The 11,670-nt window shown below is 45.8% G+C and overlaps 1 protein-coding gene across 14 annotated transcripts in view; it reads left to right on the forward strand.

The window, feature by feature from the left end:
• IQSEC3 (IQ motif and Sec7 domain ArfGEF 3) overlaps positions 1-9,921 on the forward strand; it is a 74,444-nt gene extending 64,523 nt beyond the window's left edge. For 6 of the 14 annotated variants that reach the window (XM_077266985.1, XM_077266996.1, XM_077266993.1 and 3 more), the window contains 6 exons: positions 701-826; positions 978-1,077; positions 1,210-1,371; positions 1,453-1,545; positions 3,342-3,385; positions 4,643-9,921. In XM_077266985.1, the coding sequence (XP_077123100.1) occupies positions 701-826; positions 978-1,077; positions 1,210-1,371; positions 1,453-1,545; positions 3,342-3,385; positions 4,643-5,020 (903 nt within the window). In that variant the 3' untranslated portion in view covers positions 5,021-9,921. Of the gene's footprint in view, positions 1-700; positions 827-977; positions 1,078-1,209; positions 1,546-3,322; positions 3,386-4,642 lie in introns of all 14 variants that reach the window. The other 8 variants (XR_013215965.1, XM_077266988.1, XM_077266990.1 and 5 more) reach the window with 8 other exon arrangements.
• The last annotated feature ends 1,749 nt before the right edge of the window (positions 9,922-11,670 follow it).

Consider the following 11,670-nt stretch of genomic DNA (forward strand, 5'->3'; position numbering starts at 1 on the left):
AACAAGTAGCAGAGATCCTGGAGGACCAGGAATGGGTCGTGGTGCACAGACAAACAAAGTAATACCAAGACAGAGGGGTGGTCTTGGTGGGCCTTATATAGGCCTAGGTAGATGATCACGAGAGCAAGCCGGGCTATTTGAAAAGCTCGATGTGGAGCACAAAAGAGTCCAGGGAGAAGAGGGCAGACCCAGGACAGATGTGTAACAGTAGCTTTGCAAAGCCTCATGTATTAAAGCTGTCATTTGCTATATAATCGACTTCCTTTCCACACTGTGCAGATTTGTGTCAGATTCCACCACAATTAATAAGAACTGATATACTGAAGTGATCATTGGAAGCTTTATATGCCATACAATAGACTGCCTCTCCATTCTTCACAGGGTTCTTTTAGGTGCAGATATTGAAGGGGCCAAAGTAAGTATTAGCTGCTGTACCATAGATTGCTTCTCTATGCTGCACAGACTTGAGTTAGGTTTCTTGTGATCAGAAATGTTGAAGTGACCAGAGATAAGACTGACATAATGAAGTGGAAATAGAAATATATGCTATACAACAGACTGCATCTCCATAGTGCACAGACTTGCTTGCAGAATAAATGTTATCATTTTGTGTTATACAAAAAAAACAAGCGGGTGTAGCACAAATAGGTGCTAGTGACTCCAGCCTGTGACTGGCTAAGCATGATCTTCTTTGCGGCAGGTGCTGTCAGTTCCTCACAGACGTCTCGTCTGCTGCAGCCGCCTCTTCGAAGTGACCGACGTGAACAAGGTGCAGAAACAAGCAGCCCATCAGCGAGAGGTCTTCCTGTTTAATGACCTTCTGCTGGTGAGTAAGGGGGCAAATACTTTACTGTAACTTGAATTTCACACCCAAAGCTGCAGGCACGCATTATAGCAAGGCAGCTTCTGTATAGCTGCACTCAACCAGTAGGGGGCAGCAACGAGATGTCAAGTCTAACGTCTATATTCTTGCTCAGATCTTGAAGCTTTGCCCCAAAAAGAAGACGTCCTCCACTTACACGTTCTGCCGGGCGGTGCCCCTCCTGGGGATGCAGTTTCATCTTTTTGAGAACGAATGTGAGTTTGTTTTTTTTAAGGTAACGTTACATCAAAACACTCAGGATTTAGGGTGCAGACTGCAATACCATCCTCAGCCAAAGTACAAGGGTGGCGCTGTTTTCGTAACCTCTTCCAATGATGTCACTGCAGATTACCCGCACGGGATCACGCTGGTCAGCCCGCTCTCAGTCTCTGAGAAGAAATTAGTTTTGCATTTCTGTGCGCTCGGTGGCGAGGAACTGCAGAAATTCCTGGAGGATCTCAAGGAATCGATCTGTGAAGTGTCTGAGATGGAGCAGATCCGTATTGAATGTGAGCGTTTGGGAATCTTTGTAAGTCCGATAGCAGAAACACTCCGTCCGGTGACCAGTCTGTCTGTCTTGTGTTTTGTAGGGGAGCTGGAGAAGCAGCACGGGGTGAGGACTGACCCCAATAAGACAAACGGGTCTCAGCTGGACATTCAGTCCACGCAGGAGTCCCCCATTGGTGAGTGGCACATTCCCGCAGTGTCACAGACTCGTTCCTCATGACCCCAAGTCTTCCCGTTCCAGTTTTGCACCGGCCAGCAGCGCTCCCTGTCCATGTCTGTCTGTCTGTCCGATCCGCGCCCTCCTTCTCTCACTCATTCTGTCTCATCCCTGCCCTCACTCTGATGTCACATTTTGGGGCAGTAATGGGGTCAGACAAATCCCTGCTGACCTAGAGCTGAGGAGGAGGTAATGTTAATATCCCTGGTGGTCTAAGGTAGTAAAAAGTTGAATGTCTGTATCCCTGAAGGCTAGGGCATTAGAGGACTCCGATTTAGCATCCCTGGTGAGGTAGAGTAGTGGAGGGGGTGATGTCAATATACCTGGTGGTCTAGGGTAGTAAAGATGTCAGCATCAGCACCCATGGTGATCTAGAGTGGGGTAAGAGTTAATGTCAATATTACCGGTGGTGTAGGGGCAGTGAAGTAGTTAATGGCTAAGGCAGTGGGAGGTGATTTCCAGTGTTTTTGCTTGTAATCTTAGTGAAGGGAGGGTAGTCAGCAAGAGATGTAGAAAAGTGCATCCGAAGAGAAGACTTGCAAAGAAGTGTGAGGAAAAATTGTGATGAGCAGATAAACTGGAGGTCATAAGTAGAAATTGTAATAGGAATGGAGGTAGACAGAGAAGAGATGCTGGAAGGTGCAGCGTAGGTCAATGGCTGATTGCAAGGGTCTGTAAGTATATTACACAGAGGCAGTGTGAGGCAGTGTGAGGAAATTTGGGAAGCCTGAAGTGAGAGGTTGAAAGCAAGATGGATGTAGAAAAGCAACAGCTAAAGGTACCTTCACACTCAGCAACTTTACAACGAGAACGACAACAATCCGTGACGTTGCAGCGTCCTGGATAGCGATCTCGTTGTGTTTGACACGCAGCAGCGATCTGGATCCCGCTGTGATATCGCTGGTCGGAGCTAGAAGTCCAGAACTTTATTTGGCCGTCAGGTCGGCGTGTATCGCCGTGTTGGACAGCAAAAGCAACGATGCCAGCAATGTTTTACATGGAGCTAACGACCAGCGAGAACGATAAGTGAGTCACCGTTACTTCACAGGATCGCTCCTGCATCATTCTGGAGCTGCTGTGTTTGACGTCTCTACAGCGACCTAAACAGCGACGCTGCAGCGATCGGCTAGTTGTCTATATCGCTGCAGCGTCGCTGAGTGTGACGGTACCTTAAGTCAGAAAGACTGGGACATAGTGAGAATAGATGAAGATAGGTGCAGCTCTGGAGGAAAGTTGTTGTCGAGTTTAGAAATTATAACGCTTAATACTGGCTAATGGGAGTAATGTGTGGATCTTATGGCTCTTCTCAGACTCCATACAGTAATAGAACATGGTGGCCTCATTGGAGACCCCATAGCGGTACCATTGCTCCTGCAGATAAGATGACTCACAAACTTGGTGGGTTGTATTGTTTGTCCAGAGGTGGATTGTCAGGTTCATGTTTTTGACTCATCCCATTCCCAGTAACAAGTGAATCACCTTGGTTACCACTGGTGATTATGGGATGCCCCACCCCTTTTATCTCCATGTATCTCTGTCTTCGAGTTTGACCTTTTCTTTCAGTGTCGGGCTCTCTCAGCTTCTTTCTGTTTCCTCATTCTTTTATTACGTTCCGTCCTTCTTATGTTCCCCCATCCTCAACCTTCTCCCTTTTCTCTCCGTTTTGCTATCTCTTTCTCTCTTTTTCTCTCTCTCTCTTTCTCTCTTTCTGTGTCTTTCTCTCTCCTCCACCTAAGTTCACCTCATATTTTGAAGGTAAGCGCGAGTCCCCTGAGAAGGACACCGACAGCGTGGTGGAGGTGAGTAGCGCTGTACTGTAACTGGGCTGTGGCACCGACCAATCACAATGCTCCATCCTGCGCTGCTCAACCATCCTTCAGCTCAGTGCAACAACTTCCATTTTAATTGGCTACTATATTACCCATAGAAGCACCTCGGCAATCACCACATTACTCCCCGCCCCACAATATGCCAATCCCCCTATACATGGACCTGTTGCCATTCTGGAGAGATCCCATTTTCTAGACTGCCAGCGGTTATCCTAAGGCACAGAGCAATGTTCTGCTGCGTTGCATTATGGGGTTCTGCTGCGTTGCATTATGGGAGATGTAGTTTTTTCACTACACCCTTGTAAAAACAACCTTTTATATCATGTAAACTACGTTATAAGATGCTGGATCCCTGATATAAGCCGAATTATAGCAGCAGAATTATGATTTCAGCTCTGGATGTGAATGGAAAAAGGAGCTGACGGCACCTTTTCAACCAAGTTTGTACAGATTTTAGCCCTGTCAGAAGTCAGACATCCACTCCTCTGAGCAGGCAGCAGGTCCCGGTATATTATTACGATCACTTTATCTTGCAGACCACTGGTTTCTCGTACTTTTTCTGATATATCCCCCAATATAAAACATGCAACATGTCATAATTACATGAATCTGATGATGAAAAGTTAGATTCAAGCACAAACTCAACCGCTACATCGCCCTGTACTGATATAACGCTATTACGAAACTCTTAAAGGGGAACTCCACTCCGAAATGAAAATGTGTCGACACCGTAGAGTTGGTATCGGCTCCTTCCCTGCACATTGTTTAGGCTTGGCGCACCCTTTGCTCACTGGTACCGTGCCTTGTGGTTGTCTCCTCCTCTACACATATTTTCCTTCATCAGAACATATGTGTCAGGCTCCTCCCACTTTTCCTTTTCCTACACAATTGGCAGGTATGAGAAATATGCAAATTAATCCGTTTTCAGGCCTGATTGCCAGCGATCGACACCTTCTTGTGGTGACTGGAGATTCCCTTTAAGGATAAGGAGCGGAGAACTGGCGGTCTGTAATGTAAATATTGGTGCAGCCGAGATCACCCTCCCCCTCCATTTATTTACCACATTGATGAGTCTTTAAGACCCCGTAGTCTTACCCTGGCATGTGGGGAGCCCCCCGCAAGTGAGAAAGTCTGATCCTAGCTTCTGGGGGGCACAGGGCAGCCAGGATTAGCACGTGGGAGATAGTCTTGTAACATTTAATGCTTCTTTGGCTGTTTCTAAACTAGGTGTCAATTCACAACAGGCTTCAGACGTCCCAGCACAGCGGCCCCCAGGGGCCAGAGAATGGAGCTCCGGGCAGCACGGCTCCTAATGGGAAGGCTCTGCAGGCCGCCCCCTCCGACCGCCTCCTGCAGTGTCAGCAGATTGTCAAGGTGATTGTGCTGGACACACCCGGTCGGGCACTGCCTGCCATCGACCAGACTGTCACCCGCTACCTGTCTGGGTCCTGCTCCTCTACTCCCCTACGCAATGTGGGAGGGGCGGTCCACCAGCCCCCTCTGCCCCCGCCCCCGCCTCCTTATAACCACCCCCACCAGTACTGCCCCCCAGGGGTCTTACTTAGAGAACGCAGGTATTCCAGTGGCTCCCGCAGTCTGGTGTAGGCGTTGGGACTGTCCACCTGCCTTCCCGGACTGATGCCTGCACACTTACCAGGTCTTGCACATGTACCGGTTCCTGCCCGTGTTCTTCATCCTCGCAGCCCCATGCACATACCAATACAGGCTGTTCTTGCACACTCACTCATATTTATCTCATATATTCTTCCACGCGCCCTTGCACAATGATCTAGCCCACCACCTGCCCCCACAAAGTTTGTGACTTTTTGGTAGGTTTGATCACTCTTTCGCCAGTATTTTTTTCGTGGAGGAACCTTTGTAATGACTAGCACGCCCGAGACAATCCCACCTCGCCCACAATCGTCCCCGACCTCCCCATCTCATATGGGATTATCCCGCCCGTCGCACGCCTGGATTGTGCCGTCTATGCTCGCAATGGTGAAGACTTTCGAAGAAGCTTGTGGAGAGAGTAGGAGCTCGGACTATGGGACCGCCCATCACCGGAGCTGCATACCTCAACCCAAATCCTCGAAATGATGTTCCAAGCTCCTCACTGTGTGTCTTCAAGAGAGGGGTGTCCCAATAACTAACATATGTAACTTAACTATGGTATGATCATGGGGGTCTGTCCACTGGGACCACCAACATTCATGAGAACGGGCGTCCCATACTCCCCTTCGGGAATAGAGCATGTGCGACCACTGCCCCATTCACTGTCTATAGGAGTGGTGGTCATACATGCTCGTTACCACTCCATTTCCATAAGTGATTGGTGGAGGTCCCAGCACCCGGACCTCCAGCGATCATACTTTTATTACCAGTATTGTAGATCAGTGATATATGTTGTTTATGGGACTCATCAGTGCGTTTGGTGATCTTTTAGTTACGGTATGTTGGTTGTCACACAGTTTTCCCAAAGAAATTGATTTCTACATTCTTAGTCTAAATCCCTATGTGCGCTGATGAGCTTCAAAAAGGGCCAAACCTTTCTTTTTGTAATTAGAGATTTCATGTGGTCAGTGGTGATGCACAATATGAATACCCGGTGGTTACTACACTAACCACACAGAACATTATAAACTGAATCTTACAGTATTATTGCTGATGAGCTTCAATAAGGAGTGTACAGGCTTTACACAATCTGACTCTAGACTGTTAACTATGTGGTCCATTACATGCTGATTCTCACTGATGAGCTCTAGTTAGGGAAAACAGTATTTTTCATGCCATAATATGAATACCTAAGCGTATGAGCCATGCAGAGTCAGATATGGGGAAATAATTAACTCATTTTCACTGATGAGGTCTACTAAGGGCCAAACATTGTTTAGGTAAAAATGTAACGTCAAGAAAACTTTTTCTCACTGATGAGCTCTAGTTTGGGAAAACAGTATTTTTCATGCCATAATATGGATATCTAAGGGAATGAGGAAATAATTAACTAATTTTTAATGCATTTTCACTGATGAGGTCTACTAAGGGCCAAACATCGTTTTAGGTAAAAATGTAACGTCAAGAAAATTTATTCTCACTGATGAACTCTAGCTACGAAAAACAGTATTTTTCATGCCATAATATGAATAAGGGAATTAGGAAATAATTAACTAATTTTCACTGATGAGGTGCACTAAGGGCCACACATTGTTTTTGGTAAAAATGTAACGTCAACTCAGATGTTTAACAATGTGGATCGTCCCACTAAACATTGGCTACATACAGTGAATCAGAGACTACCGAGTTTCTCTAAGGTAGAAACAGGATTTTTGTTGAGTGGAAGTGTTGTGACATCACATATGTTTTTATATGGATACCAAGTAGGTAAATTGGAAATCCTGTTTTTGCTAGTGAGCACCCGAAAATGTATTACATGCAGAAATGAAAATCTTCTTTCTACTGATGAGCGGCACTAGAGGCCGCACAGTGTTTTACATACTGAATTAGAAACCTTGTTATCGCTGATGAACTCTAGTTAAGACCAACATACTGTAGTTTTACATGTGAAATTGGAAACCTTTTTCTTGCTAATGAGGTCTAGTTGGGGCCACACAATGTTTTATGTGTGTTCCCACCGATGAGCTCTAGATGGTGTTTTACATGTGGAATAGAAAGCTTCATGTCTGCATATGTGCTCTAGTTAGGACCACACAGTGTATGAGATGTGGAATTTAAAACCTCATTCACGCTGATGAGCTTTAGTAAGGACCACACAGTGTTTTACATACAGAATTGAAAACCTCATTCACGCTGATGAGCTTTAATAAGGACCACACAGTGTTTTACATGCAGAATTGAAAACCTCATTCACGCTGATGAGCTTTCGTAAGGACCACACAGTGTTTTACATACAGAATTGAAAACCTCATTCACGCTGATGAGCTTTAATAAGGACCACACAGTGTTTTACATGCAGAATTGAAAACCTCATTCACGCTGATGAGCTTTAATAAGGACCACACAGTGTTTTACATACTGAATTGAAAACCTCATTCACGCTGATAAGCTTTAGTAAGGACCACACAGTGTTTTACTTTCAGAACTGGAAACCTTGTTGCTGCTCATAAGCTTTAGTTGGGGTCAAACAGTGTTATAGAGGCAGAACTAGAAACTTTGTTGCTGCCGATCAGCCATAGTTAGGACACTGTTTTACATGCGGAACTAGAAAGCTTGTTCCTGATGATGAGCTTTAGTAAGAGCCACACAGTGTTTGACATGTGAAAATGAAAACCTTGTTCACGCTGATGAGCCCTAGTAGGGGCCACACATAATTTTACATGAATAAATGAAAGCTTTATATCTAGTTAGGACTACTCAGTGGTTTACATGCAGAACTGGAAACCTTATATTTGCTGATGATTAGCTTTAATAGTCGGCCTCTCAGTGTTTTACATAAAGATTTAGACAAACTCATTCCAGTTGATGAGCTCTATTAAGGGCATACCAGTGTTTTATAAGAGAATTAAAAATGTTGTTCTTGCTGGTGAGTTTTAGCTGGAACCATGCAGTGGTTGAAATCCTCATTTCTACTGATAAGCTTTAGATATGGCCACAAAGTATTATACATATGAAAGTAAAAACCTCACTGATTAGTCCTAGTAAAGGACAGAGTTTTTTTACAATTATAAACTACATTTATGGCCATGTAATACGATTACGAGCTTTAGGTAGTGCCAAGCAATGTCTTACACATAGAATTAAAAAGCTGTTCCCACTGATGAGCTATAGTAGGCACCAAAGAGTGGTTTAGAAAATCTCATTCTTGCTGATGAGGTCTACTAAAGACCACACAGTGTTTTAAAAGCAGAATTGAAAACCTTCTTCTACTGATGACCAAAAAGTGTGTGATGTGTAGAATTGATAAAACAATATGCACTTATAAGCTCTAGATAGGGACAAACCTTACACGCAAAATTGGAAATTCCATTCACACTAATGACCGGCAACAAGGGCCGAACAGGATGATGAACTCGCAACTAAAAATCCATTTCTATTAATGAGCTCCAAATAGAACCAGTACTTTACATCAAAGTCAAATACTCTATTTTCACTGATGCGGTCTAGTAAGGACCAGTCTTTTTTGTTTGCAATGATTTTTCACAATACGCTTAGTAATAGTATTAACTATATGAAAATTAGTTTAAAATCCCATCACTGATGAGCTCTAATAAGGGCCAAACAGTCTTTTCCCAGGGTGGAAGTGTTTAGTCATCATAGATCTTTCTATAGTGGTAGCATCCAATGGTAAGTACATTACACGCTGAACTGAAAGGACGTATTCTCACTGATGAGCAGCACCAAGGGCCGAACAGAGTTTCCATAAGCCATTAATATCTCACGATCATACCCAGCCATTAAAGGGCTACCATGGCAATGACAGTTCACAGAAGTATATTTTTCTGAATAGGAGTGGATTGTTGTAGCGCTAGGTTTTATTATGAGCATTCTCGATACTTTACCATAGGATTGTTGTTATCCTGTGTCAGCTGTAGATTAGATGACAGTTTTGTGCATCTCAAGAGTGACTGTGGCTGTTTATAAAATTGCCACCGGTATCTCATTACTTGTATAGTACCTTGTGCATAACCTAATCTAGTACTCCTCGGAGATAGCCAGTATTTCTTACAGAAACAGCGCCACGCCTGTTCATATCAGGCATTGCAGCTCCGCTCCATTAAAGTGAATGGGCCTGAGCTGTAATAACACTTGTGGAACGAAGTGGTGCTGTTTTAGGTAGAAAGCAAACTTTTTTCTAATCCTGGACAACCCCTTTAAGGCCTTACAAAGATAATGGAGAAGAACCTGTGATGGATCCAGTCTGCCAAGGTAGAATAATGAAAGGTTTCTTGATTTGGAGAAAATATTCTGTATATACAATGCATTTTTTAGCCAACAGGTGTCACTATTTCTAGTCTTCTATATCCCTATGTACTAAGTAACAGTTGCAAACAGCAGCACCTGGAGGTGGAAATCGGTACTGCGTTATGTATTTTTGTTTTTAGATTTGATAAATAGTATTTAATATAAGAAAGATGAAATAAAATATCTATTTTTCAGAGAAAACTATAAAATAAGAAGTTAAGTACCATGGATGGTTCCAATGTTACTTGTGCAATATCCCTTTAAATACCAGCATGCCCTGGGAGACCATTGCGGTTCTATTATTTGGCCATGTTTTACATTTAGGTTTGATTTAGTAATGTGGATGTTAATGTCCAGATTTTCCAGTGACTCCATTGGTTCAGCTCCTGACTGTTGATAAATCGGAGGCTCCCATTAACCGCTGCAGATCCAGAGACTCGTCCTTGCTGGGGTGGAGGGGGGTGATGACGGCCTAAATGTGGACATGTGACCGAGCACCCAGACACCTGTAATATTTTGTAATTGATAAGAAGTGAATATTTTATCTGTTCTATAGAAATCTAGAAATAACATGAGACATGTTACCTCTATGTACCGAGTCTGTCTTCTGTATCGGGGGTGGGGTGCGCCGTACCTTTAAGGACCCTCGTCAACCGCAATCGTGTGATACTGTCTGCAGAACTGCGGTGTGTAAGTGATAGTGTCTGCTGAGCTGTGTATCTAATCCTCCTGTGTGATACTGTCTGCTGAGCCGTGTATCTAATCCTCTCCTGTGTGATACTGTCTGCTGAGCCATGTATCTAATCCCCTCCTGTGTGATACTGTCTGCTGAGCCGTGTATCTAATCCGCTCCTGTGTGATACTGACTGCTGAGCCGTGTATCTAATCCTCTCCTGTGTGATACTGTCTGCTGAGCCGTGTATCTAATCCTCTCCTGTGTGATACTGACTGCTGAGCCATGTATCTAATCCTCTCCTGTGTGATACTGACTGCTGAGCCGTGTATCTAATCCTCTCCTGTGTGATACTGTCTGCTGAGCCGTGTATCTAAGGCAGTCACGTGTGATACTGTCTGTAGAGTTGTATCTAAGCCTTTCTCGATTGATACTGTTCGCTGATCCCAAGTGTCAGAGCCTAATGTGTGTGATACTGTGTGATGAGGTACAGTCTCGGAGATACGCGCAGAACTGCACCCCTCATGTATTTCTGCACTGTGGGTCGGGACACATGGTCTTCTGCTCAGTGACTCATGGACTCTGGGTGCCTTGCTGTGGTAACTATGACGCGTGTGACTTTCCAGGTCACGTACAGCGGGGCGGTAGCGGTCACTGACTATACAGTCATAAATAGAACATATGGATGGCAGAAGAGCGGCTGCAGTGCAAAGAGCTTCTGCCAGATCCCCACTGGTATATTATAGACACCTCCAGCATCACTGTGCCAGACCGCTCCTCCTCAGCACTGCTTGTGTGCCAGGCCCCTCCTCCTCAGCACTGCTTGTGTGCTAGGCCCCTCCTCCTCAGCACTGCTTGTGTGCCAGGCCACTCCTACTCAGCACTGCTCTGTGCCAGACCCCATCCTCCTCAGCACTGCTTATGTGTTAGGCCCCTCCTCCTCAGCACTGCTTGTGTGCCAGGCCCCTCCTCAGCACTGCTTGTGTGCCAGGCCACTCCTACTCAGCACTGCTCTGTGCCAGACCCCTCCTCAGCACTGCTTGTGTGCCAGACCCCTCCTCTTCAGCACTGCTAGTGTGCCAGCCCCCTCCTACTCATTGCTGCTCTGTGCCAGGCCCCTCCTCATCACTGCTCTGTGTGAGGCTCCTCAGCATTGCGCTGTGCCAGACCCCTCCTCAGTGCTGCTCTGTGTGAGGCCCCTCCTCAGCACTGCCTGTGTGCCAGGCCCCTACTCTTCAGCACTGCTTGTGTGCCAGGCCCCTCCTCAGCACTGCTTGTGTGCCAGCCCCCTCCTACTCATTGCTGCTCTGTGACAGGCCCCTCCTCATCACTGCTTGTGTGCCAGACCCCTCCCCTCAGCACTGCTTGTGTGCCAGGCCCCTCCTCATCACTGTGTGCCAGGCCACTCCTACTCTTCGCTGCTCTGTACCAGACCCCTCCTCCTCAGCACTGCTTGTGTGCCAGACCCCTCCTCCTCAGCACTGCTTGTGTACCAGACCCCTCCTCAGCACTGCTTGTGTGCCAGACCCCTCAGCACCGCTTGTGTGCCAGACCCCTCCTCAGCGTTGCTCTGTGCCAGGTTCCACATCCGTTCTGCTCTGTGTCAGGCCCCTTCTCAGCCCTGATTTGTGCCAGGCCCCTATTGCATAGTTTGGTTGCAGAAGAA

Source organism: Ranitomeya variabilis, chromosome 5 (genome assembly GCF_051348905.1).
Source record: "Ranitomeya variabilis isolate aRanVar5 chromosome 5, aRanVar5.hap1, whole genome shotgun sequence".
Taxonomy (NCBI): Eukaryota; Metazoa; Chordata; class Amphibia; order Anura; family Dendrobatidae; genus Ranitomeya; species Ranitomeya variabilis.